This window comes from Leucoraja erinacea, chromosome 5, assembly GCF_028641065.1.
Source record: "Leucoraja erinacea ecotype New England chromosome 5, Leri_hhj_1, whole genome shotgun sequence".
NCBI classification, from domain to species: Eukaryota; Metazoa; Chordata; class Chondrichthyes; order Rajiformes; family Rajidae; genus Leucoraja; species Leucoraja erinaceus.
The window spans coordinates 56,072,924-56,100,437 of NC_073381.1; the positions used below are offsets into that span (position 1 = coordinate 56,072,924).

General features: G+C 42.0%; 2 protein-coding genes across 2 annotated transcripts in view; one reads left to right on the top strand and one right to left on the bottom strand.

Moving 5' to 3' along the window:
- Positions 1-20,861, bottom strand: part of trmt11 (tRNA methyltransferase 11 homolog) — a 78,877-nt gene extending 58,016 nt beyond the window's left edge. Inside the window, exons 1-6 of the mRNA XM_055635658.1 lie at positions 20,712-20,861; positions 13,451-13,516; positions 10,538-10,611; positions 2,828-2,909; positions 2,649-2,741; positions 31-165 (exon numbers count right to left, since the gene is read on the bottom strand). Coding sequence (XP_055491633.1) covers positions 31-165; positions 2,649-2,741; positions 2,828-2,909; positions 10,538-10,611; positions 13,451-13,516; positions 20,712-20,789 — 528 coding nt within the window. The 5' untranslated portion in view covers positions 20,790-20,861. The remainder of the gene's footprint in view (positions 1-30; positions 166-2,648; positions 2,742-2,827; positions 2,910-10,537; positions 10,612-13,450; positions 13,517-20,711) is intronic.
- A 587-nt stretch (positions 20,862-21,448) lies between these two features.
- si:dkey-29b11.3 (actin-binding Rho-activating protein-like) lies at positions 21,449-26,953 on the top strand. Its single transcript, XM_055635660.1, has 2 exons — positions 21,449-21,628; positions 21,720-26,953. The coding sequence occupies exon 2, from the start codon at positions 21,835-21,837 to the stop codon at positions 22,303-22,305; it is 471 nt and encodes a 156-aa protein (XP_055491635.1). The 5' UTR covers positions 21,449-21,628; positions 21,720-21,834; the 3' UTR covers positions 22,306-26,953.
- Positions 26,954-27,514: the final 561 nt, after the last annotated feature.

The window sequence follows — 27,514 nt, forward strand, 5'->3', positions numbered from 1 at the left end:
AAATTAATATTCGATTTCCCTAAATCTCACCCATCTTCCAAAATAAATACAAAAGGGTTTCTCTGGAGCGTTATTTGGATCTGTACCGTAGTCTTCAAGTAACCAGAACTCATGTTCTGGATTCTTTAGTTTTACTGTTCCTTGAAATGGCAAGAATCCTAAATCCTGTATGACATGAAATAAAGTTAAAACAATATCATAGGCAGTACAGAAGAAAATTTACTAATCAGAACTAATATTTTGTTAAGAGTGAAGACATTAATTAGATCAATATACACGTTCAATGAATGTGAACTAAATGAGCTTAGTACTGTTACATTTATCTTACTTTTCATAGCTCTTTTATTCATCCATACGTAGAATACATAATATCTTTCAGATTTGTAAAAACATTTAAAATACATATTTATAACTCAGATAAAATAAAACATAGCATATTTTTCTGCTGAGTTTGCAGCAAAATTAAGGGAAATTAAATTACCTATTTTAAAATTGAGTTTGTGGGAGCAAATTATAAATGTGATATCTTCCTAACAATATATTGATACTGATAAGATTAGCTCTCCCTTCCTCCACAATTTTTTTATTATTCATAAGATGTGGAAGTTATTAGCAACACCATCCCCCACTTGCTCTGTGATTTAAGAGTCAGCATAGATGGTGACAGTGAAGTCATATATAAGTAGTTCGTAGAAAGGAGAAAGGAGATTGACAGATTCTTGATTAGTAAGGCAGAGATTGACAAATTCTTGATTAGTTAGTATATCAGGGGCTATGGGGAGAAGGCAGGAGAATGGAGTTGAGAGGGAAAGATAGATCAGCCATGATTGAATAGTGGAGTAGACGTGATGAGCCAAATGGCCTAATTTCTGCTCCTAGTACTTATGAACTTACGAAATGGCAGTTTCATTACCTCAGAACAATAGTTACCTAATTGGGTTTCATTAACAAATTAGCTGTTTGCACAATTGTCTTTCTTTGATGAATTATCAAATAGTCAACTATGAGTATACAGATTTCGAGGTAATTTCCTGTATGTTGCCATAATGGGATTGGGAGTTTCAAATACCACATGATTTGCCTCACATGACACCCACTAAGATGTCTCAATTTTACCCATGAATCAAAGGATAATTTATCTCTTTCTCAGGTAATATTTATTTTCTAACCACATGTCTCAGTGTCATTTACCCAGAACAAGAAGGTGACTTCCCTATCAGTTTTCTTAATGCCTGTGCATCTTCTACATTCCCACTCCACTTCCACGGAACTCTTATTTGTCATCTTCTCAAGATTGGGAAGTCCTGTGATGGATGTATTATGCCTATTCCATGTTGTCTGAGGAAGTAGTATAGTTTAGTTTATTTTAGAGATACAGCGCGGAGTCAGGCCCTTCGGCCCACCGGGTCCACGCCGAACAGCGATCCCCGCACATTAACACTATCCCACTAGGGACAATTTTTGCATTTGCCAATCCAATTAACTTACAAACCTGTACGTCTTGGAGTGTGGGAGGAAACCGAAGATCTCGAAGAAAACCCATGCAGAACACGAGGAGAACGTACAAACTCCGTACAGACAGCGCCTGTAGTCAGGATCGTACCTGGGTCTCCGGCGCTGCATTCGCTGTGGCAGCAACTCTACCACTGCGCCACCGTGACCACCCATCCCCTTGAATCAGTGCAGTCTTTGTGATAATTAAACTTCCAGGAGATTTAGGTAGGGATATGTTGGCGACTTACAGGATATTTAACCAGCAATAACAAAAATTGAATGGCAGCACAAATCCATTTAGCTGAAATGATGGTGCTCAGTGGTTGGCATCACATGGTGGGAATTAATATCAACAGGGTATTGATGTATTCTCTTGGTTGAGAACACAGCAACCACCATGAGGCAGCTCATAAATATTGCATAGAAGTCATGAAAATGGCTGACTACGTCATACACAAGCTTGAGCAAAGTGAGCTCTGATTCATCGTTAGCTGAACAAAAGTGAACTATCGATTTACTAAAATAGGACGTACAATACATTAGTTGAAGAAAAGTTGTAAAGAATGCTTTAAGAAATTGTTATTAACATTAATGGCTAGAACGGAAGCTAAATTTATAAAAAGGCATAATTTCTAAGACCATTAAAAAACCTATAATCCTCAACAATGTTGTCAAGTATCTTTTATATCGGCGACAATTTATTTTATTTTCATAAATGTTGTGTAATTATTTTCTGAATATGTATCCTCCTGGGGCCTCAGATGCTACCTGAAACCTATTTTTGTTATCCATGTGTGTAACCATAAATTAGTGAGTCAGATGTAGATCTAAAGTGAAGGGGATCACGTTCACACTTGAGCTTATGTTTACAATTCCCCCTGAAATCCCTGGGAATAGTTACAGACTTAACTTCTCTCTCCAAGCGTAGTTATTCTGAGGAACTACAAACCCCCCCCCAACCATCTAATCTATTGAAAACTGGGAATTGGTTATTTCTCCTAGGTATGATGCAGTGCCACAGTGTTAGTTCCTATCTAAGATATTGAGAAAACCTCTGTTCAAACACAATATTCTCAGAAGTCTGAACAAACCAAGTCACAGCATAAAACTCAAAAACTAAAGAAACAGTAAAACAGAAAAGGGTTGATACATACGTCTATCCTTTGAATCCTCTCATTGTGTGACAATGTTTTATTGAAAGCATACACTTTTATCTGATATGTTGAACCATGCTGTAGGTATGGGATCTAAAGCAAAACAAATAAATATGGTTAATGACTCTAGTTTTAGCTGCATGCACAAGACTGTGTGGTAGATTCCTGTGCATACGTACCATTTTGTCTGTGGGATAATCTCTCAGTGAGTTATGCAGATCTTCATGTGTTCTTCCCTGACCCCATAATTCAAATATTGATCTGCAAAGTAAAGAATGAAAGCTATGTCCAAAACAGCCACTTTAGATGCAGATTTTTATTTTATGGCTGTATGGTAACTCAAATCTCACTGTGCCAATTGGTGCATGTGACAATAAGTGTAACTTGAACTTGAGATTTTCGAGCTAAACAGAGATCAAGGTGCAAAAATACCAAACATTTATTTGTTTGTAAATTGTCATAAAATTAAAGAAAAACTGCAGATCCTGTGAATATTAAATGGCAACTGAAAATGCTGAAAATATTCAGCAGCCCAGTGACATCTATATAAAGAGAAACAATTATAGTTTCAGGTCAAAGAGCCTTTGTTAAATCTAAGTGTTTCCAGTATTTTCTAAATTTATTTCAGTACAGGTGCACAACCTTTTATCCGGAGTTCCGGAAACCGAAAAGCTCCGAAAACTGGACATTTTTTCCAGGATGTCGTCTGCACACCAAAGCTCGCGTTGGGCGCCAAACTTGACCAGAAACGACCCACGGTCAACCCAGGTTTGTACTACTGTAGCGGCTGCCTCCTCCCCGGAGACCGGGGAGACACTTAAACATCTGTAAATCATTGCTTTAATGTTAGTCAGTTAGTTTGGAGGGCTTTTATGTGAAGGGGTGAAGGGGGTCCAGAGCTTACCGCATGGCGACCCGGTAAGGCATTACCCGCTCCCCGCTGGTATCCCAGCGCTGTGGCCGCCGACTCCCAACATCGCGGAGCTGGGTCTGCGGGCGTCCTGCCGCGGGCCGCGCTGGATTTGGAGCACCGCGCAGCCAGGGGTCGGAGCTCCAACCGGTGCTGTACGCGGCCGGACGCCCGCAGCCCCAGCTCCGCGATGTTGGGAGTCGGCGTCCACAGCGCTCCGGAGCTTACTGCATGGCGACCTGGTAAAGCAATGCCCGCTCCCCGCCTCTCCAACCAGGTAGGGGACTAAGAATTAAAGTTTCCCCCTTCACCCCCCCCACCACATAAAATCCCTCCAAACTAACTGACTAACATTTAAGCAATGATTTACAATGATTCCCCAGTCTCCGGGGAGGAGGCAGCCGCTCCAGACTTTTCAAGCCGCCCCCCGCTAGCTACCTAATCTACGCTAAAAATCTTCCATATCCGAAATCCGAAAAATTCCGAAATCCGAGAAGTGTCTGGTCCCAAGGCTTTTGGATAAAACGTTGTGTACCTGTATAAGCAACAAAGAATATAGAAAAGACCAGTTCAGGAACATGCTCTTTGCCTCACAATATCTATGCTGAATATGATGCCAAGTTAAACTTAGCTCGTCTGCCTGCACGTGATCAATATTCCTCCATTCCCTGCATATCCACGTGCCTATCTGGAAACTTCTTAAATGCCAATATCGTATCTGGTCCCACAACCACCCCTGGTAGCACGTCCCAGGCACCCACCACTTTATAAAAATCTTACCCTGCACATCTTCTTTAAACTTCCCCCTTCTGACCTTCAAGCTAGGCCCACTAGTCTTTGAAAGTTCGACTGAGAAAATAGTTGTGACTCTCTACCCAATTTATACCTCTCATAATTTTATAAACTTCTATCAGGTCCTCCTTAAATCTATGATAAAATCAATCTAGTTTGCCCAACCTCTCCTTATAGCTAATCCCTTGAATACAGACAGTATTCCGGTAAACCTCCTCTACATCCTCTCCAAAGCTTCCACATCCTTCTTGTAATAGGGCGACCAAAACTGTACAGAATACAGTAAAGCCACTTTATAACCAGATAGCAACTTAATCTGTTGTTGACCAAGTTTGTTGTTTCATGGAAAAGCCACTAGGTGGACTGAGAGAATCATAGTTTAGGTTAGATTTCGAGATACAGGTACTGTACACTGATGTTGCTCTGTTTATTCAACTGTCCTTACTACTGTACCAATAAAAGTGTTTTGAATACTTTGATGAATCACACATTTGAATAGTGTTTTGTGAACCATTTTAGCTTGGTTTAGTTTGGAGATATAGAATGGAAACACCAAGTCCATGCCAAACAGCAATCACCCATTCACTAGATCAGTCCTACAAACTGGGGACAATTCAGTTGGGCAGTAATTCTATCCTTCCTCCTGCATAATTACTGTAGACAAAGACCACGTGGGAAGAAAGATTGAACCACTACAGTAGTTCTATCCTAGACACTGAATTGTCCGTGGACTGTAGGATAGAACTAGTGTTGGAGCACCCGGAACAAACCCACACAGTCACAAGGAGAATGTGTAAGAAGGAACTGCAGATGCTGGTTTAAACCAAAGATATATACAAAAAGCTGGAGATACTCAACAGGACAGACAGCATGTCGGGAGAGAAGGAATGGGTGACGATTCAGGTCAAGACCCTAAACTCCATACAGACAGCACCCGAGGACAAAATCAAACTCGGGTCCCTGGTGCTGTAACATAGCAACCCTACCTCAAATTTTCAATTTGAAAAATTCCTAAACAGCTGTTTTGCACAGCAAGCATCAGACTCTTTCCACACATATTGTCAAGAAATGCTTCCTGGTTCCTACATTCATAAGTGGGGATATTTCAGACTTTTCATTTCCATATATTTATTTTCACCTCTGACTTATTTGGGTCATGAATAATCTTTTAAAATGCTGATTTCAATTAGAACGCAAGTTAATCTGCACATAAGTACTGGGATCACTTTATCATTTTCTTGAGTGAGCAGATGACTAAAAGAGAAAACATGAAGTATGAAACCTAGAAGAATAGTGAAGCAGTGGTGCGGAAGGATTACAGAAGCAACATATGGCAATCTTTCTCACTGATGGAATAAACCATATAACATATAACCATATAACAATTACAGCACGGAAACAGGCCATCTCGGCCCTACAAGTCCATGCCGAACAATTTTTTTTCCCCTTAGTCCCACCTGCCTGCACTCGTACCATAACCCTCCATTCCCTTCTCATCCATATGCCTATCCAATTTATTTTTAAATGATACCAAAGAACCTGCCTCCACCACTTCCACTGGGAGCTCATTCCACACCGCCACCACTCTCTGCGTAAAGAAGTTCCCCCTCATATTACCCCTAAACTTCTGTCCCTTAATTCTGAAGTCATGTCCTCTTGTTTGAATCTTCCCTATTCTCAAAGGGAAAAGCTTGTCCACATCAACTCTGTCTATCCCTCTCATCATTTTAAAGACCTCATCAGGTCCCCCCTTAACCTTCTGAGAGAATAAAGACCTAACTTAATACATCATTCAACATGATATGTTGACTCAATGTTGGAAGGACGAAGAACCCTGAATTCTTTGAAATTGTTTTGGAAAACCAGGGAGAGAAACAAGAATTCACATTTCACAACGGAATCCATTACAAACAAAGAAATATTTGTGAGGAATTGCAACAGATGTTTCATGATGCTGCTTGAACTGTGCAAAGTTTTAAATTGGACAAGACACCAAAAAGTAATGGTGGAAGGACAATGCTGACAGCAGGACTGATGCAAAATGGAAAGTTTCGCATTGTTAGCACATTGAAGTGAACTTTGGAACAGTGACAGCTCGATAACAGTGACAGATTTCAGCTGGAGCAAAATAGCGATCACTACCTTTTTGGAAGGAAACAAGCAACTGGCATGAATTTAAATTAACATTAATAAGGCAGCGAGGAAATGTTGCTGATCTGAGAGGTTTGAGTCTCGGGAAGAATAATACGATGAGCATACCATCAGGTTGCATCACAGCTTGGTTTGGGAACAGCTCTGCTAAGACTGCAAGAAATGGATGTAGTGCAATCCTTCACACAGACAATACCTTCCACCATTCATTTCATCTACACTTCACACTGCCTCAAACATGTCCCATCCTGGCCATTCCTTCCACTCCCATTGGGCATAAAATAGAGGAGCTTGAAAGTGCGCACCACCAGACTCAGGAACAGCTTCTTACCCTCTGTTATCAGGCTTCTAAATGGACCTCCCATAAGCTAGGATACTATTTCATTGAGCTCTGCCTTGTTGCAGATATTGGACGTTGTCTCTGGAACTGGTATACTACAATGATGACTACAGGTGCACAACCTTTTATCCGGTGTTCCAGAAACCGAAAAGCTCCGAACACCGGCCATTTTTTCCAGATGTCGTCTGCACACCAAAGCTCGCGTTTGGCACCAAACCTGACCCAAAACGACCCACGGTCAACCCAGGTCTGTACTACTGTAGCGGCTGCCTCCTCCCTGGAGACCGGGAGACGCTTAAACATCTGTAAATCATTGCTTAAATGTTAGTCAGTTAGTTTGGAGGGCTTTTATGTGAAGGGGGGTGAAGGGGTAAACTTTAATTCTTAGTCCCCTACCTGGTCGGAGAGGCGGGGAGCGGTCAATGCCTTACCGGGTCGCTGTGCAGTAAGCTCCGCAGCGCTGTGGCCGGTGGGGCCGCGGGCGGCGCCGGTTGTAGCTCCGACCCCGGCAACTCTACCCCTGGCTGCGAGGCGCTCCAAATCCAGCACGGCCCGCAGCCGGACGCCCCAGCTCCGCGAATGTCGGGAGTCGGCGGCGTCGCAGCGCTGGGATACCAGCGGGGTGCGGGCAATGCCTTACCGGGTCGCCGTGCGGCAAGCTCCGGATGTGGCCGCCGACACACAACATCGCGGAGCGTCGCTGGATTTGGAACCGCGCAGCCAGGGGTAGAGTTGCCGGGGTCGGAGCTCCAACTGGCGCCGCCCGCGGCCGGTGGTGCCCCCAGCTCCGCGGCTCCAAATCCAGCGACGCTCCGCGAATGTTGTAAGAAGGCGGCCACAGCGCTCCGGAGCTTGCCGCACGGCGACCCGGTAAGGCATTGCTCGCTCCCCGCTGGTATCCCAGCGCTGCGACGCCGCCGACTCCCGACATTCTCGGAGCTGGGGCGTCCGGCCGCGGGCCGCGCTGGATTTGGAGCGCCTCGCAGCCAGGGGTAGAGTTGCCGGGGTCGGAGCTACAACCGGCGCCGCCCGCGGCCGGACGGAGCCCCCAGCTCCGCGAGGTTGGGAGTCGCCGACCAGGTAGGTAGGGGACTAAGAATTAAAGTTTCCCCCTTCACCCCTACACCACCACCACCACATAATATCCCTCCAAACTAACTGACTAACATTTATGCAATGATTCTCCCGGTCTCCGGGGAGGAGGCAGCTGCTCCAGACTTTTCAAGCCGCCCGCACTACCTACCTAATCTACGCTAAAAATCTTCCATTCTGAAATCCGAAAATGTCCGAAATCCGACAAGTGTCTGGTCCCAAGGCTTTCGGATAAAAGGTTGTGCACCTGTACTATATTCTGCACTCCCTATCATTCCCCTTGCTCTACCTACACTACAGTACAAAACATAAACCTAAAGCAAATCTATTAGAATACAACCAGACGATTTACCTAAAATGAATAATGCAAAAATATTCACGAGAAAAAATGGAAATAAAAAAATTATACAGTAATGACAGTTAAAACTTCAATGGCAGAAGGTGATCAAGCAATGAATGAAAATCAGCAAATATAGAATAAAAATAAAACAAAAATTTCAGAAAACACTCAGTATGTCCTACAGCAAGAGTGGAGACAGAAATTAAGTTAATGTTTCTATTTAGAAACCATTCGTCAGCACTAGAATTAACTTTTGATGAAGAATCTTCGACCTGCAACATTAATTGTATTTCTATTTTCACAAATGCTGACTGACCTGCTGCCTGTTTCCAGCATTTTCTGCTTTTATTTCAGATTTCTAAGAACTGAAGGATTTTTTTTTAATTTTCAAATTCAGAATGTACTCTTGTTAGAAATGCTGGTGTCAGAGTTGAGTTATGCATTTAAACCAGAGGAGAAGCTTTACTGGTTACAAAGAATATAGTACAGCAATTAGCATGGAGATGCAGTTTACATGTAAATGCCAATGTTTAAGCATTTAAGGGACAGTCATGAAAATGTGAAGACAGTTTAAATGAAACATTCTGTTAGATCACCAAAACACAAGGTTGGATTAATGGACTTTACATTGATGAGGCAATATGAAGGATGGTCCAAATAGAGCATCATTTCAACAGTATATCTATGAAGGTATGTTACTAGTCCTACTAGGAAAGAAGCATTGTTAATATAATTCTTAGAACGAGTGAGCAATTAATATGAAGACAATGGTGGAATGGTTAGCTCAATGCAAGAAAAGAATCGTAGATAGAAAATAGTGATTTTGAATGCAAAGGACATGTTGACCTAAATTAAGTGGGCAGGAAATTTACAAGATAAGTTAGTAGATCAGGGGAAATCTTCCAATACAAGATGGACTCTATACCAAATAAATAAATGTCAATTTCAATCAAATAGAAACATATAACTCTTGTTCAAATGTGAGAGATCAAATCACGTAGCTGCAAAGCATAAGCCCCATTTCAGATACGCAAAATCCTTAGAAAGCAAGTTGGGTATAGAGTTGAATAGATAAAGAGAATGGAGTAGGTTTAACTTGCTTTAAAGAGTTTGGAAGAAAAGAAAAACAAACAAAAGCTATTTTCACCATTAACTTCTAAAAAGCATAACAATCAAAATGATCAGTTAATAATAATAATAATAATAAATTTTATTTGTGGGCGCCTTTCAAGAGTCTCAAGGACACCTTACAAAAATTTAGCAGGTAGAGTAAAAACATGTAAGGGGAATTAAATAAATAGTAGAGACATGACTATTACACAAAGTAAAGACAGAATTCAATACAAAACACAATATGAGGCAATTAATGCACAGATGAAAAGGGAGGGGGACGTGGGGCTAAGGATGGGCAGAGGTGAAGAGATGGGTCTTGAGGCGGGACTGGAAGATGGTGAGGGACACAGAATTGCGGATCAGTTGGGGGAGGGAGTTCCAGAGCTTGGGAGCTGCCCTGGAAGGCTCTGTCTCCAAAACTGTGGAGGTTGGACTTGTGGATGGAGAGGAGACCGGCTGATGTGCATCTGAGGGACCGTGAGGGTTGGTAGGGGGAGAGGAGATCAGTGAGATATGGGGGGGGGGCAGATGGTGGAGGGCTTTGTAGGTGAGGACCAGGATTTTGTAGTTGATCCGGTGGGAGATGGGAAGCCAGTGAAGTTGTTTGAGGACTGGAGTGATGTAATGCCAGGATTTGATGTGGGTAATGAGTCGGGCGGCTGCGTTCTGGACCAGTTGGAGTCGGTTGATGTAGGTGGAGCTGATGCCAAGGAGAAGTGAGTTGCAGTAGTCCAGTAGGGAGGAGATGAAGGCATGGATGAGTCTTTCAGCAGCAGTTAGACTTATAAATAATTTAAGAATTTCAACAAGCATAGCTTTCCAAATGCATTCAACTGAATACTGATGCCGATCAAAATCCTCAAACAAAACAGGAAACGCTGGAAACACCAAACTGACTTTTCTGTGAATGCTGGTGTCATAGCCTTTCACAATAGAATCATCTCTGCTAAGCCACTAAAATCCAGGCTCCTGGCATACAGATTTCATGTACAGTGATTGCAATACATTTTGACCTATACACCCGGTCTATTCAACAACTGTCATAAACTCTAGTAATAAATAGTAACAAGGGACCCAAATGCCTGAAGCAGATACATTAATAATATTGAACCAAACATTCATGTGATAATTACAGCTACAAGAGCACCTACTTTGCACATACTGTCCGCCTCATGATTGCTTTTGCCACCTCCTCAGAAGGAATGTGTACAATCCAGAATGGAGACTGAAAAGCAAAATATATATATAAAAATCAGCTATAATGTTGACAATACAAAATCACCAAATTTATGTTGATGAACCCATAAAAATACTTAAGCTAGCTTGTGATTGTGTATCTAAATGAAAAGACCTTGGCCTGACCAATGAAGGCAAGCATGTCAAATGTTTTCTTCACAGCCTTCTCCAACTCTAGAAACTTTCATGGAACTATGTACCTGCACTGCTAGGACTCTGTTCTACAACAATCCTCAGGCCTCAACTATGTAATGTATAAGTTCTGCCCTATTGTCATCTGCAATTACACATTCACATCCAAATTGTTAATATAAATAATAAACAACTGTGGACCCATCCCTTTGGCACACCATTTGTTTCAGGTCGCCCTTCTGAAAAAAGGTCCCTCTTCCACCACTCTTCCATTCTGTCTCCTATCTTCAAGTCACATTTGTATCCAATTGGCCAGCTTACCCTGGACGGCACATGTTTAAACCTTCCAGATCAACCATGAGATAACTTGTCAAATGCCTTGCTAAAGTGCATGAGGACAAGGGCATGCCTAATCAATCTCTTGAACACCTTTTCAAAAAACTAACATGCACACTGAAGTTTGTGAAATTGTCTGAAGTAAAGCTTTACATATCTATATGTTTTTTTTCTTGCAAAAAGATGGAAAGCAAAATCAGGAATTAGAACTAGTAATAAAACCCATATCTGACAATTACGAAGAGAAGCTTCATCAAACCGCACAAATATACGAGGTTTGTGCACTTTGATAAGTGACAAATTCAAATGCTATCACAACCTGCAAAACATTTTATGAATCAAGAAGTAACTATAATAAAATAAAAAAGTGCAGTGATAGAGTTGCTGCCTTACAACGTTAGAGATCCGATGTCAATCCTGACTATAGCCAGGGCTGGCATCATTTGGTGAGAGTTGAGAGTGAGTAATTTTGAGGGAGCGTAGCGACCGAGGGGGTGTGGGTGGGAGGTGTCCCCCCTCCCACGGTAGGGAGCTTTCGCATTTTTCAGCTCGAAATTGTGCAATCTGATGCATACTGTAGCGGGTCTTTTAACTTACACTTGAATGCAACATTTATAGACAATAGGTGCAGGGGTAGGCCATTTGGCCCTTTGAGCCAGCACCGCCATTCAATGTGATCATGGCTGATCATCCCCAATCAGTACCCCATTCCTGCCTTCTCCCCATATCCCCTGACTCCGCTATTTTGAAGAGCCCTATCTAGCTCTCTCTTGAAAGCATCCAGAGAACCTGCCCCCACTGCCCTCTGAGGCAGAGAATTTCATAGACTCACCACTCTCTGTGAGAAAAAGTGTTTCCTCGTCTCCATTCTAAATGGCTTCTCCTTATTCTTAAACAGTGGCCCCTGGTTCTGGACTCCCCCAACATCCGGAACATGTTTCCTGCCTCTAGCATGTCCAAGCCCTTAACAATCTTATGTTTCAATGAGATTCTCTCTCATCCTTCTAAACTCCAAAGTGTACAAGCCCAGCTGCTCCATTCTCTCAGCATATGACAGTCCCGCCATCCCGGAAATTAACCTTGTAAACCTACGCTGCACTCGCTCAATAGAAAGAATGCCCTTCCTCAAATTAAGGGACGAAACTGCACACAATACTCCAGGTGTGGTCTCACTAGGGCTCCAAACAGCTGAGTGTTCTCCCTTTCCGACGTCGGAGTTCCGATCATCCCGGCAAGAGGGCCTGAACATCGGTAACAACGTCCGTGGCGGTGACTGTAGAGGACTTAAAGGCTCCAACTATGGGTGGACAATGAGGAAGATGACTGAACTTTATTGCCTTCCCTCACAGTGGGAACGTTGATGTTTGTGGGGATCCTGTGTGGGGATGTTTATATTAAACTCTTTCGTGTCTTGTGTTTTTTTTATTTGTATGGCTGTATGGTAACTCAATCTCACTGTACCAATTGGTGCATGTGACAATAAATGTAACTTGAACTTGAAGTCTAGTCTAAAGCAATAATTAAGAAAGCAAAAATAGATCAATACTTTTTGATGCATTTTCCACTCATCCAGGCTTCTAAACCTTCATCAAAGAGGCGAGTAAGAAAGGAGTGGTGCAAATTATAACAGTGAGTTGAGGACAATATTTTCTGACTTCTCACCACAACTTCATACATCCATAGGAGTATATAAAATTATGAAGGGAATAGGGTAAATAATTAAAATCTTTTATTTCCCCACAGTGGGAATGTATAAGACAAGATGAGTGGTAGTTGACTTTGAGGGGATCTATTTTCACACGAGATTGAAAAGGTGGCAGATACTCTCATAACTAAGAAGCATCTGAGACAATTATGTTCATCATCAAGGCTCAGAAGGCTGTAAATCTAATGTGGGTAAATGGCATGAGTGTAGATAGACAGCAAGCATGGACAAGGTGGACTGATGGGCCTGTTTCCATGCAGGACTACTCTAAAATTCTATTAGGCATAGTCTTATGCATCAGAAATACTTTCAATAAATAAACAATTTTCTTTTGAAGATCACAAGACTTGGAACATTGTCGCTTCTGCAACAGTTGGAGTTTAACTAACATAGCAATGATAGCAATGTTTGCTTCTATTTCAGATTTTCAACAACCATGCTATTTTTATTTTGCCTTAAATAAAAAATCTAATTTTGGAGGCATTAGGCAATAAGAGAACAAGATAAAAAATATTTAGGAATAAAACAACCTGTGATTTTACTAATAATAATAATAATAATAATAATAATAATAATAATAATAATAATAATAAACAAGTCTAAAAAGTGTTACTGTACCTCTTATTTTTGTAATATTACAAAATATGAACATTACCTTCGCATTGAAGTTGTCTTCATATTTTAACTGGCTTTTACAAAGGGAGAACAAGGATTTGACTTCCTATAACAAAAAGAGATATTTAGTGAATGCAGAGATTTTTAATAAAAAATATTGTGAAGCAGCTGCTTCAAAATTTGTGTGCACATTTGTGCGACAATGGGGTCTGTTCTTGTGCTGCGCTGTTCTAGGTTAATCAAGTGCATCGTCAATTTGGTTGAAGTCAAACAGTGACATTCACTTAAAATGTTTCTGCTAATAGATTTAACTTGCAAAAAATACAGATTATTCATTGTCCATTCAGCCCATGATCCACTCAGAGTGGTGCAGCGTGCTCAACTCAAACACATACAAGATGAAATTGCAATGCTGGCAGAAAACTGTACCAGTGTTCACCTTCAACATTACAGATGATTGCTTTCCCCTCACTGCACTGGATACCTTACCAGAACTAAATTATTTATTTTCCATCACAAATATCCTTCTCATGCTACAATAGACACAACGACGATGGTGGTAGTGAAGATTTACACACCATGAAATAAACAATCTAAAATGAGCTCACTTAAGCCCATAAAAGCTTTGTCACAGATTAATTATCTGGGAGCAGTGAATAATGATACTAGGAGTAACTAGGAGATACTAGGAGTGTTTTAGCCCATCAAATTATCCATTCAAGAAACACGCATGATGACTTCATTAGTGGAGTTTACAGCAGGATGAATACTCTAAATATTTTTGGATTCAAAGAAAAAAATACATAGGATACAAAAAATCAATAGCAGTACTAGCATGGAGGAGGGCTCAAATTAACTCAGCAGAAAAACACATACCAGTTTCAGAGTACAAAAAGAAAGGATTTTATTGTGGGAAATTTCAAAGCAATCTAAGATGATTGTGGACTACATGGATGCAAAGACATGTGTGATAAATAAGTTAGGCGAGTTACAGGTATGTTACTATATATTATGGTAATGAGAATGACCTGGCTAATGGAAGCAGAAGGATAATAACTTTTCATCGAGCTAAAAGGAATTCAGACAAAATAGGAAAGAAAAGTACAGCGGGAGGTGACAGTAGTGATCATGAAAACTACAAAACAGCAGACAAAGTTGGTGTAATGGAGCGAGCTGAAAGCAAAGTCTAATTTGTTTAGAACAAAGAAACAATAGAGGAGTTATAACTGCTGAGAGTTTACAATAGACAATTAATAGAAATGTGATGCAATAGCAAATTTCAGGATAATTACAGAAAGATCCAGGTAGTGCACAATAGCAATCAGCGGGGCCTCAATTATCAGGTGTAGATTAGGAAAGTGACAGTGCAAAGGAAAATCAGGGTAAGGAATTTGTGAATTGTGTATGAGAACGTCCTTGATGAGTCTTTCCACTGGTTCTGAGAAATCAACATATTGAGGAACAGCATACTTCAGTAAGTCAGTATTTTAGGGAGCACACTTTATATCATAGTTTGAAAATAATATAGAAGGGCAAAGGAAGGTATCTTAAAGTGGAACTCCTGAATGAGTCAAAATATTGAATATAAAATAAAATAGAAAAAGGAGGCTTGTGACACTGGTAAGGTTTACATAGCAGTTGAGAAGCAAGCTGTATTTATCAATTGGGGACGTGATGTAAACAAAGCAATAAGTGAATTACAGAAACTTTAGTTAGCCTGACATGAAAACAAATGTATTTTCCAAACATAGAAACAGTGCAGTATTTAGATCAAAAGGTTGCTACAAAGTTGTCATATGTAGTAATAAAGCCAAAGTTTTTCAAAAATGTAACAAAGGAAAGTGGGGGAGGAGAAATCAGAAGAGAGTAAAGTAACAGGAAATACGAAAATAGATATGAACTTTTACGAACTTTTGAAATGAAAAATATTAGTGATAATAATGCCTTGGAAGCAGCGTGGGAAGAAATTATAACAAGGATTAAAGAAATGGCAGAGACATTAAACAACTATTGTGTGATTTCCTGCACAGCTGAATGCACAAAAATACAGATTGGACAAACTTGGGACTGGTGATAATGAAGATAATGTAACAAATTAGCCATTTTGTTGTTGGAATGGTCCTCGTGAATTTGTAAGTGGGAAATGTTGAAGAAAGGATACAGGAAACCTATAAGCAAGTTAACATGATTTCGGCAAATCCTAGAGTGCTGCACTTGTAAAAATTACAAGAGTTGATATATGCTCCATGAAAAGCAAATCCATTTTGACAAATCTATATTAAGGCACAAGTAGCAGGGAGGATAAGATGGAACCTGGGGATGCAATCCGCCAAATCAGGTGGCTGTAGTCAGTGTGCTGTATCCCCAAACGCTAGTCCAGATGTGCTCAGCAACACCTACAGTGTTGGATTTAACAGGGAGTGCAAAGGCACAGACACACAACAGGTAGAGCTGCTGCTGCCGCCTCATAGCTCCAGCAGCCTGCAATTGATCCTGCCCTCATGTACAGTCTGCTCTCTGTGTGAGTTTGCATGTTTCCCCCTGTGACCCCAGATATCCCGAGAGCTCAATTTTTTTCTCCACATCCCAAAGCCATGCTGAACGGTAGGAAAATTGGCTACTATAAATTATCCCAAATGACACTGGGTGGTCAGAATATCAAGGGGCAGGTGATCATATGAGAGAGAACAGATTACAGGATAATGGGTGGGGGAATCAGATTGATGGAATTGCTCTGAGAGTAGGCATAGATTTGATGCCCAAACAGGCTCATAAGATGTGTAGAAAGGAACTAAAGATGCTGGTATATACCGAAGATAGACACAATGTGCTGGACTAACTCAACAGGTCAGGTTTTAGAAGACCCGAAAAGTCACCGATCCATGTTCTTCAGAAATTCTGCCTGGCCCGCTGAGTTACTCGAGCACTTTCTGTCTATCTACAGGCTCGTAAGATAATGTGACTTCTGTCTTGCCGTGATATCCCAGCATTGCACTGAAATTCCACCTCTCCAATTGCATGCCACGATCAAAGTTACTTAAATGAGCGTTCCAGGCATGATTGGAATTTATTTTTATTTTTAATTTCCCTTATTATAGTCTATATTTATCTCCCAGTGTTCATTTTGTATTGTTTGATTTAACAATGTGATTGAAATGGATTTTCATTTTCAAAAGCATGTATGCCAAGAGAACTAGTGTGCAAGGTTAAAGGGAAAAGGCTGATGTTTTGACCCGAAGGACTGTTCTTTCAAAGAGTTGCCAAGTTATCTCTAGCTGTGCTGGTAGATTATACAACATTTTCTGCCTTGACCAAACACTTGCACAAACTATGGATTGTTTTACATTGTAGTAACAAGTATCTGAAGATCCTATTGAATTAAATAAGGGGAGACAAGTCGGTACAGCAAGTAATTTGGAAGGTTAATGGGATGTTTGCCTTCATTGCAACGAGTTTGGAGTACAAAACTAGCGTTGTTTTGTAATTTTACAGGTGAGGGAGCTGGTAAGATTGCACCTGAAGTTTTGTGCACATTTTTAAGGAAGAATGCATTTGCATTGGGCAGAATATAATTCAAAAATAAAGTTGAGTTTATGCTCACTGTTGAAGAGAATGAGGTAATCATTGATATATTTATGATTCTGAAGGGATAAGGCAGAGCTGATTGTTTCATATAGAGATGAAGAGGAATTTATTTTCTAAGATCATGACTCTGGGATTGTTTAGTCCAGAAATATAGAGATGGGATCATTAAATATATTCAGATGGAGTTGTGTGTCATTTGAAATACAAGGGATTCAATGACATATGGAGAGAGATTGGGACAGCAATCTAGATTCAAGATTCAAGAGAGTTTATTGTCATGTGTCCCAGATAGGACAATTAAATTCTTGCTTTGCTTCAGCACAACAGAATATAGTAGGCATGAATACAGAACACATCAGAACAGATTAATCTGAGGCCAAGATTGGATCAGCCATGAACTTATTGAATGATGAACCAAGATTGTGTGGCCAATTGGGGTCCTCTTGCTTCTTTTGGTTATGCAAATCAAAAAAACACTATAGCTGCTGGAAATCTGAAGTATAAACAGAAAATACGAAAAACATTCAGTGGGTATCTTTTGGAGACACTTCCTGAGCTGCTATTTCTTATTTTTAAAAAGGCTTAAAAGTTCTGGAGTAACTCGATGGGTCAGGCAGCATTTTTAGAGAACATGGATAGGTGGCATTTTAGGTCAGGACCCCTCCTCAGACTGATTGTGATGGAGGGGAAGATGGAAGAGAGGTATGGGGAGAGTGGGGCGGGAGAAAACCAAGAGTGGCACAAAGAGAGGAAGGAAAAAAAGCAGGTTGTTTATAGGTTAGTTACCAAAAATTGAAGAATTTTAATGTTCATGCATTTAGGTTCTAAGCTACCCATGCGGAATTTGCATGTGGCCTCACTCTGGCAATGGATGAGGCCCAGGACAGGAACGATATTATGAGAATGGGTAGAGGAGTTAGCAAGGCCTTGGCGACTGAATGCAAGTGTTCAGCGAAATGACCAAACCTGTACCCACCTATCAAACGCCAGGCTTTGTCCTGACTCTCCTCTCTTCTAACTTTCTTCCCCCCCACCCCCCCCATCAGTCTGAAAAAAAGGATCCTGACCCAAAACATCACCTATCCATGTTCTCCAGATATGTTGCCTGACCTGTTGCTGACTCACTTCAGCACTTTGTGTCTTATTTTGTATAAACTAGCATCTGCAGTTCCTTGTATCTGCTACTAATGTTCACGGGTTTCATGAAATTATTCCCTAACATCGTATCTCTTTCCACAGTAGCTTTTAGCAGTGGTTCTGGATCTTAACATCTCAAACACAATATCCTCTCAATTCCATAGGCAGTTTGAACACCAACCTTGTTATTCCACATTTTCATGAATTCAATACACCTCAAATCAGTATTTTATACACCTCAATTAGATCACCCCACACCCTCCCGTGCTCTGTGGAAAAATATTCTAGCCTGTCTAGCCTCTTCCAATAGCTCAGGTCCTGGCAACATCCTCATCAAAGAGGGAACGGGGGGAGGGGGAAATGGGGAAATGGGTGCAAATCCAGGTGGGGCACACCAAAGAAAATGGGGAAAAAAGACACGGTGAGGGCAGAAGGCCAGGGATGTTTTGTAAATTAGTTGTCTAAAATTGAAGAATTAATTGTACATTTCGTTAGGTTGTAAATAACCAAAGCGGAATGAGGTGCTGTTCCTCCAGTTTGCGTGTGGCCTCACTCTGGCAATGGAAGACAGGACAGTATGGTCAGTATGGGAATGGCCCAGGACAGAAGAGTCATAATGGGAATGGGAAGGGGAGATAAAATGGTTAGCAACCGGAAAATGTAACAGACCTTGGCGGATTGAGCACCAATGTTCGGTGAAACAATCACCAAGTCTACGCTTGGTCTTGCACATGCAAATAAGGACACATCGGGAACACCAAATGCAGTAGATGAGATTAGTGGAGATGCACATGAACTTTGTCTCACCTGGAAGGTCTGCTGGGGTCCCTGGATTGTTGTGAGTGAGGTAGTATAGTGACAGGTGCTACATCTCCTGCAACTACAGGAGAAAGTAGCCAGGGAGGGCTGTTTGAGGTGGAATGGGGTGAGTGAACCAAGGAGTTGCAGTGGGAGCGTTCTATGTGGAAGGCTGAAATGAGTGGGAATGGGAAGATTTGACTGATGATGGAATCACATCGAAGGCAGCAGAAATGTAGGAATGTGATGTGTTAGATGTAGGGGATAGTAGTGTGAAAGGTAAGGACCAGGGGAACTCTATGATAGCAGGTGGGGAAACCACATGTACTAAAGAAAGACGGCAACTCCTAGACTGGAAAACCTAATCTTAGAAGTACATGTTAGCACAGAGAGAGAAATTGAGATTAGGAGGTAGCATCTTTGGAAGAGCCATGTGGGAGTCAGTGGGTTTGTAGTAGATGTCAGTTGATAGCCCGTCCCTGTGAAGGAGACAGGGAGATCAAAAAAGGGACGAGGGATGTCAACAGATAATCCAACTGGATTTGTGAGCAGGGTGGAATTTAGTGGTGAAAATGATATCAACGAGTTCTGCACAGGTGCAAGACAATAGACAGTAGGTGCAGGGGTAGGCCGTTCGGCCCTTCGAGCCAGCACCGCCATTCAATGGGATCATGGCTGATCATCCACAATCAGTACCCCGTACCTGCCTCCTCCCCATATATGCCCTGACTCTGCTATCTTTATGAGCCCTATCTACCTCTCTCTTGAAAGTATCCAGAGAACCGACCTCCACCGCCCTATGAGGCAGAGAATTGCACAGACTCTCTCTGTTTGAAAAAGTTTTTCCTCATCTCAGTTCTAAATGGCTTGCCCCTTATTCTTAAACTGTGGCCCCTGGTTCTGGACTCCCCCAACATCGGGAACATTCCTGCCTCTAGCATATCCAAACCCTTAACAATCTTATATGTTTCAATACGATCCTCTCTCATCCTTTTAAACTCCAGAGTATACAAGCCCAGCCGTTCCATTCTCTCAGCATATGACAGGTCCCTCCATCCCGGGAATTAGGCAGATCTGATGTGGTCATCGAGATAGTGTTGGGAGATGGTGCCAATGTACGTTTAGAACAAGGACTATTCAGTGCAACGGACAAAAAAACAGCCTAACCGAGGCCCATGCTGCACATTTAACATGTGAAAAGTGCGAGATGTCAAGAGTGAAGTTGAGGGCGAAATACGTTACGCCAGGCGGAGGAAACTTAATAAAGTGAAACTGATTGGATCTCCGTTCAACTGGATACAGAATTGGCCTTCATGGTAGGAAGCAGAGGGTGGTGGACAAGGTTTGTTGTTCGGACTGGAGGCCCATGACCAGTGATGTGTCTCAGGGGTCGATCAGCCCCGAGTAAAGGGGTGAGAGAGAGACCAACATGCACATATATACGCACACACTAATCGACATTAACTAACACTAAGAAATTAATATTGAATTGCTAAACTTGCTATTGTGTTGTACTGCTTACAGCTGCATATCTATCCATACACTGTATACTTGTATTTATACTTATGCATTTCAAATATGTATGTCATGTTTTATACTTTGGCAATATAACAATGTATTTTTATCATGCCAATAAAGTTTTTAAATGGAATGGAATTGAATTGAGAGAGGGACCAGCAGCTGCTCCACAGCCGTTCCCAGTGCATCAAACACCAGCGGGTCTCTGGGCTCCGTGAGCGCGGCCGGTGATGATAATCCCGCTCCTGATATCTCCAACTCACCGGGAGCCGGAACTCCAGGTTCTCTTGGGCTAAAAGAAGCAAAAACCTCCGACCCACGGGGACCGTGGCCAGCGCCATCTTCGTGTCCGTCTCTGAACAATCCCCGACCCAGAGGAACAACCCGACCTCACGACTCAGTTCCGGCACCAACTCACTCTCCACTAACAAGCAGACGTCACCTCTTTCAGTACAAAATACAAACCATTGTTTCATTTAAGCACAACAAATATTTGGTGTTTATTACTAACAATTAAGTTAATTCCAATGTTTAATTGAGTGCCGCTGCCAATCTGTATTTTTAAACCATGTCCCGTTGCTGATATGTGTCACGAATTCTGTTTTGCATGTTTCTTATAACACTTTTACACAAATTCCCGATATTTACTATTTATGGGATTCCCACACTGTCCCTGCCTTGAACGTCTGTCGTTGTTCATTTATTCCTGGCTAATCTTTCTTATATTTCTGCTTTTAACGCATTCATTTCCCCTCGCAAATTAGGTTAGCTCCTTGCAAACGAGTATTCTGACTTTCATTCATCTTTTTTATATCCTTTACATATGACCGACTATTTTTAAATTATATTTTAATAGAAGTATCAGGGTTGCAGTGTTAGTCGTCGTGTTTATGGTTTCTTAAGTGGTCTAATTATTCCCAGTCATCCTCAAATTGTTATGACTGAGAGGCGATGTGAACGGAGATTGTTTATCGGGACCATTGGCGAAGGCGTATTTATTTATAATGCCCTTTGAACGCTGCGGTTTGCTCCGATCCTTTACTGTTGGTTATCTCACAGTCCCATCATGATCGACCGCTGCTGATTCGGACTTGTGGGCTGCACATTAACAGTTGTACAATGTTCAGCGACTCGAGATGCTGGGATCTGGAGCAAAATAACAAACTGCGGCAGGAACTCAGTGGGTTGATCAGCACCGGTGGAGGGAAATTAATTGTTTACGTTTCGGGTCGAGATGCATCAGGACTGAGATTTTTTTTTTTAATTTTCAGGTTTTAGATAGAAACGCCTTCTGATGTGAAGCGAACTCAAATGCGCAGTTGTTGGCAATTCTGGAGAAAGGATTGCTACGAAGACTTTCTCCGGGATTAATGCATAGGGAAGGAAATGGAAGACGGTGAAAGTGGTCACAAGGACATGCCGGGGACGGTAGAAGGACGAGGAATAGCGACGCTGATGCAGAAGTGGCAGAAATGGGCTGGTGACTACAGGGAATATCAGAGGAGCAATCCTTTCAGTGGCTCCCATGTGGCGTCGTCTTTGGAACAGTGCAAAGCTGGAGAGGAATATGGGCGTCCGAAAAACGGATCTAAAACCGAGCAACGGGGCAGGGATGCGCATCGCCTGGTTGGTAGAGAAATCGAAGAATTGCTTTACATTATTAAAAGGAACGGAGAAAGCGGTTCAGATGGAAACATTTGCGTGACGTTTGGCAGGTTGTTCGATGCCTATGTGACAATCTCCAATAAAGTTGTGGGGCTCCTCTTGCGAGCGAGGAAACACGGTCTAATTCGTTTTGATGGTGAAATGCTTTGGCAAGGAAGGGACGATCATGTTCTCATCACACTGGTGGAATGAAAATAGGCTCCCTTTAGTCGTTAGGAATTGAGGCCGTGTGGGGTTTCGCTGTTGACAGTTTGGTTTGGAGATACAGTATCAGTTGTTTCCAAACCCGGGACTTGCAGCTCTCTGGTGTATAACAGTGAATTTGCACTTATTGTAAGCATTAAGAGTGTCACTGAAACCTACAAACTGTAAAAGTTAGCAGTAGCTTGAAGCTCCACTTACTGATTTAACGAGAAATGTTGACAACTGGTCAAGAAAAAATGGAAGTGTCAACTACAATTTTATGTCAGGTAATGAGGATTTACATTTGGTTTGTTTTGGGTAATCGACGTAACTTTGCTGTAACTGAATTGAGAATTGAGATGGGGTTTTTTAAAATCTCGGTATGTTTATTTTTGACTCGCGAAAAACATTAAAAGGTGTATCAAACTGAAAGAAAATGCATGTCAGACGGAAACCTCTTTCCGATCTATTCTGCCAACACGACAGATTCACTAGAATCTGCTGGGGATTAATTTAATAAAACAAATGTAAAGCTAATTTAATGGAGACAAAAGTAAATATCCGTTTACATCGAGTTCAACATTGTGGGAATTAAGGGCCCGAGACACAGATACTTGCCTCAAAGCATTAACTAAAATCCTATCATTCTATCAAATGTCTGATTATAAATCTCCAACGAAAGTGGCAATAAAATAATACGCTTTTATTTGCTGTATTACTTATCTTCCACTCGTGACTGTTCTCCGGGTGCTTCGGTTTCCTGCCACATTCCAAAGATATTCAGGTTTATTGGTCAATTGGCTTCTGTAAAATTGCCCCTACTATGTACAGTAAAACTATTGTACCGGTGATCCCTGGTCGGCGCGGACTCGTGGACCAAAGGCTTTCCACGCTTTATCTCTAAACTAAACTGAAATGACTTGCTAAATACAACATCCGACAGTCTAAAGGGGTGAACATTTTGTCTTTTTGCTAAATACATATTCATTCTTTTGCCATTTGGCTATTGTTGACTGAGCTAGCATTTATTATCTTCCTCTGATTACCCTTGATGCAGATAAGCCGTCATTAATAGGTTGAAGGCCAATAGCAAAGTGAGTAACACTGCCATCATGGAGCTTCAGTATGCGGACGACTGCACCATTGCAGCGCACTCCGCAGAAGACCTCCAGGGCATCCGGAATGTCTTTGCCAAGGCATACAGAGCTATGGGCCTTGCCTTAAACATCAAGAAAACCCAGGTCCTACATCAACCTCCGCCTAACCAGCCGTCTATCCAGCCCACTATAAAAGTGAACGACACCACTCGTGAAAACGTTGAGCACTTCCCCAACCTTGGCAGCATTCTTTCCTCAAAACCTGACATCGACTCTGAGGTCAACCATCGTCTGAATTGTGCCAGTGGAGCCTAAGCCAGTCTCAGGAAATGAGTCTTTGAAGACCGAGACCTAAAGGCTCAAACAAAACTGCTGATCTACAGAGCCGTTGTCCTCCCCACCCTGTTGTATGTAGCTGTCATGAACCAACTACAGCAGGCACCTGAGCCCTGGAAAAGTACAATCAAAGATTCTTAGGATCAGCCGTGAAGACAAACGCACCAACATCAGCGTTTTGTAGGAAGCCAACATGATCAGCATCACCACCACAATAATGCAGCACCAACTTCGATGGACTGGCCACGTCATCTGCATGTCCAACACACATCTCGCTAATCAAATCCTGTACTCTCAATTGAAAGAAGGTTGGCGAGCCCCCGACAGGCCAAAGAAATGCTTCAATAGCAACATCAAGAACAGTCTGAAGAAATTCCACATCACATTGAGCAACTGGGAGCACATTGCACTGCACAGGCGCTCCTGGAGGAAATCCGTGCTGGAAGAAGCTGCACGTCATGAAACGGAACTATGCCGTGTCGCAGAGACAAAGCCACAGCACCGTAAGAGAGAGAGAAGGGGGCTCGACGACTACCAACCACCGCCAGTCTCCACTGCCTACATTGCACCAAGGTGTGTGGATCACGGATCTGCCTCTACAGATATCTGCAGACCCACAAGTAGACGACCCTATGGAAAGGAGGACAGTCATACTCGTTTTCTGTGACCACCGATTATTATGAAGACCAGCTCAAGGTGCTCGCACAATTATTGAATAGGGAGTTCCAACATTTAGGTGCAGTTAGGGCTTGGAACGTGTAGCGTAGTACCCGAGGTGATTAAATGCAATGCTATTTGCACTGGTATTTGCACTTCAGCCACTGCAAGGGTGATGGAAAGAATGCACTTTTGTGTGTACAATGAGGCCCCACATAAAAGAGGCTGCTTTGTCCTGAACCACGATGAGCTTGAACGTTGTGGCTGGATTCGTACGAGTATTCTTTATTGACCTTGCAGCTTTGTTGTTATGCGACTGGTCCTCAAGAGTCTCTAACCTTCCCCACCTCGATTATAGGTTTATAGATCGCAGGTTAATTAAGGTACAATGAATATTAAAATGATGAAACTTTATTGTTGGAGATCACCTGGCAATTCTTAGCATATGACCAAATGTTACTTGTCACATCAGCTTTCCCCACATGTAGTCTAAGATTTGCTGTGTACCGTGGCGGTGAATCGAATTGAACATTGAGCAAATGCAGGAGTAACAAAGTTACCCATTCCTTCTCTCCAGGGATGTTGCCTGTCCCGCTGATTTACTCCAGCATTTTGTGTCTGACTTTGGTTTAAATCAGCATCTGCAGTTCCTTTCTACACATTGAGCAAATACACCTACCCCTTACCTTGTTATTACGTGATGGATGGAAGGCAGTTTATTGATGAAATAGATGCAAAATGGCTGAATTTGGGACACTGCCACGAAAAACAGTAACTTGTCCTGGGCCAGGGTTAATTCATCTTGATCATGGTCAAAGGCAACATTTTTTTGCTTTTATTTTTGCAAATGTCTAATTTGCAAACCAATAGAATTCCATTACATTTTCTATTTTCTCGCCTTAAAGAGAAAGAACAACTTTTACACAATGAGTAGAACCAACAAATTCTGGAAATGCATAGGTCACACAGCATTTGTGGAGAGAGAAGCAATGTTTCAGGTCAATGATATAGGAGATATGATGAAGGGTCAAAGACTTAAATTTTTTAACTCTTTCTCCACAGAGGCGTTTGACCCACTGAGTGCTTTCAGCATATATATTTGGATTTAATTCATCTGCACTTCGTTTTGGTATTCTCTTTGTCATATCATCCTTTGAGTTGGGTTTGAGTTTAGGTTATTGTCACGTGTACTGAGGTACAGTGAAAAGTTTTTGTTGCGTGCCAACCAGTCGGGGAGCAGGAACCTCTTCTTCCCCCCCAACTCTTGCCAAGTAATTCACAACCATTACAAAAAATACGACAAGCCACACGGAAATATTCTAAGAGGTAACCATAAAATTGTTAAAACATCTAGCTCCAAAAAAGTGAAGATGTATTTGGCAATTGTGCTGGGATAAAAATTGAGCAATATGGTAAATTAAGGAAAAATACAGAACGTACAAAAAATTGTAGGTTTGACTTTACTACAATAGTGCAGCTAGTAGCTTCATTGCCATGCAGCACATAGATCTGAGTTCAATCAGGACCACTGGTACAGTCTACATGAAGTTTGCACATTCTCCATGTGTGCACATAGGGGATTATTATAAATGGGAGGTTAATGATTGGTGTGAATTGGTGGGCTGAAGGGAACAATTACCTGCTTATCATTCTGATGCTAAATAAAAGGCCATCGAACTGGAGGGATGTTCACTCTCCGGGAATTTAATTTTCACACTACATTTGGATTAATTAAAATATGTCAGAATGGGGCAGTGCTGCAGATAAAAAAATATATATTCCAAAGGGAAAATGTAGGATAAAAAATATATACATTACAAGGGAAAATGTAGGCATAAAGTAGATTTCTTTAAAGCCTTAAGCTTGACATTATGATGTCATTAAACTGGAAAGGGAGCAGAGAAGATTCATGAGGATGCAACCAGGACTGGTGGGCTTGATTAAGGAGAAGCTGGATAGGCTAAGACTGCTGTTACTAGAGCACAGAACTTTAAAGTGGGGTGACATTAAAGATAAGTGAAAATCATGAGGGTTGCAGATAAGGTGGATGGTCCCAATCTTGCTCTCAGTGTAGGGCAGTTTAAAACTAAAAGCCATAAGTTTAAGGTGAGAAATGAAGGATTTAACAGACACGAGGGACCATTTTTTTTGTCACAAATGGAACAAGCAATGATGCAAATCAGTGGTCGGAAAATTACCAGAGAGTATTCTGAGGGATGGAATATACATGCATTTAGATGGATAAGAGCTGATTAGGTATAATTAACATGGTTTTGTTTGTGGGAAGTTGTGTCGCACAAATCTGAGTTTTTTGAGGATGTGCCTAAAAAGGTTGATGAAGGCAGAGCTGTAGATGTTGTATACATGGATTTCAGTAAGGTATTCGACATTGGTGATGGGTGCTTGCAACAAGCTGCTGGAGGATATTGAGGCAGGTACTAGCGCAATGTTTAAGAAACATTTAGACGGGTACATATATAGGACTGGTTTAGAGGGATATGAGCCAAAAGCAGGCAGGTGGGGCTAGAGTAGATGGGACATGTTGGCCGCTGCGGGCAAGTTGGGGGGGGAGGGGGGGGGAGACTTTTTTCAGTTGCTGGAGACGCGATGTTTCCGGGTCGCGTCTCCGGTCGCTCTGCGGCCTACCATCGATCAAGCTGCAGGCCTCCATGGACTGACCTTGGGCCCCACCGCGGACTTAATATCGGAATGGATCCCTTGCCTGGGATCACTCCAACCGCGGCCTGTGGACTTACCATCAAGAACTCACGGTCGGGAGAGGTTAGTAGGGAGCTCCGATGAACGCAGAGGCTTGACCAGACCCAACACTGGGTTCGGTCGCCCGGCGCGGGGGAGCTGACATTCCCCCCGATGCAGGAGCTGGATTGCCCCAACACGGAGGGTCCAAAATGCCGCCGGCTATGGGAGTGAAGATCGTCCCGTCAACGGAGGGCTCAAGGCCCCCGACCACGGGAGAGAAAAGGGAAGAGATTGAACTTTTTTTCACCTTCCATCAGTGAAGAATGTGGAGGAGTCATTGTGCTGGATGTTTATGTTAAAATGTGTTTTGAGTGTTCTGTTGCTTTTTATTTGTATGACTGACTTGGCAAATGAAATCCCTCGTATGT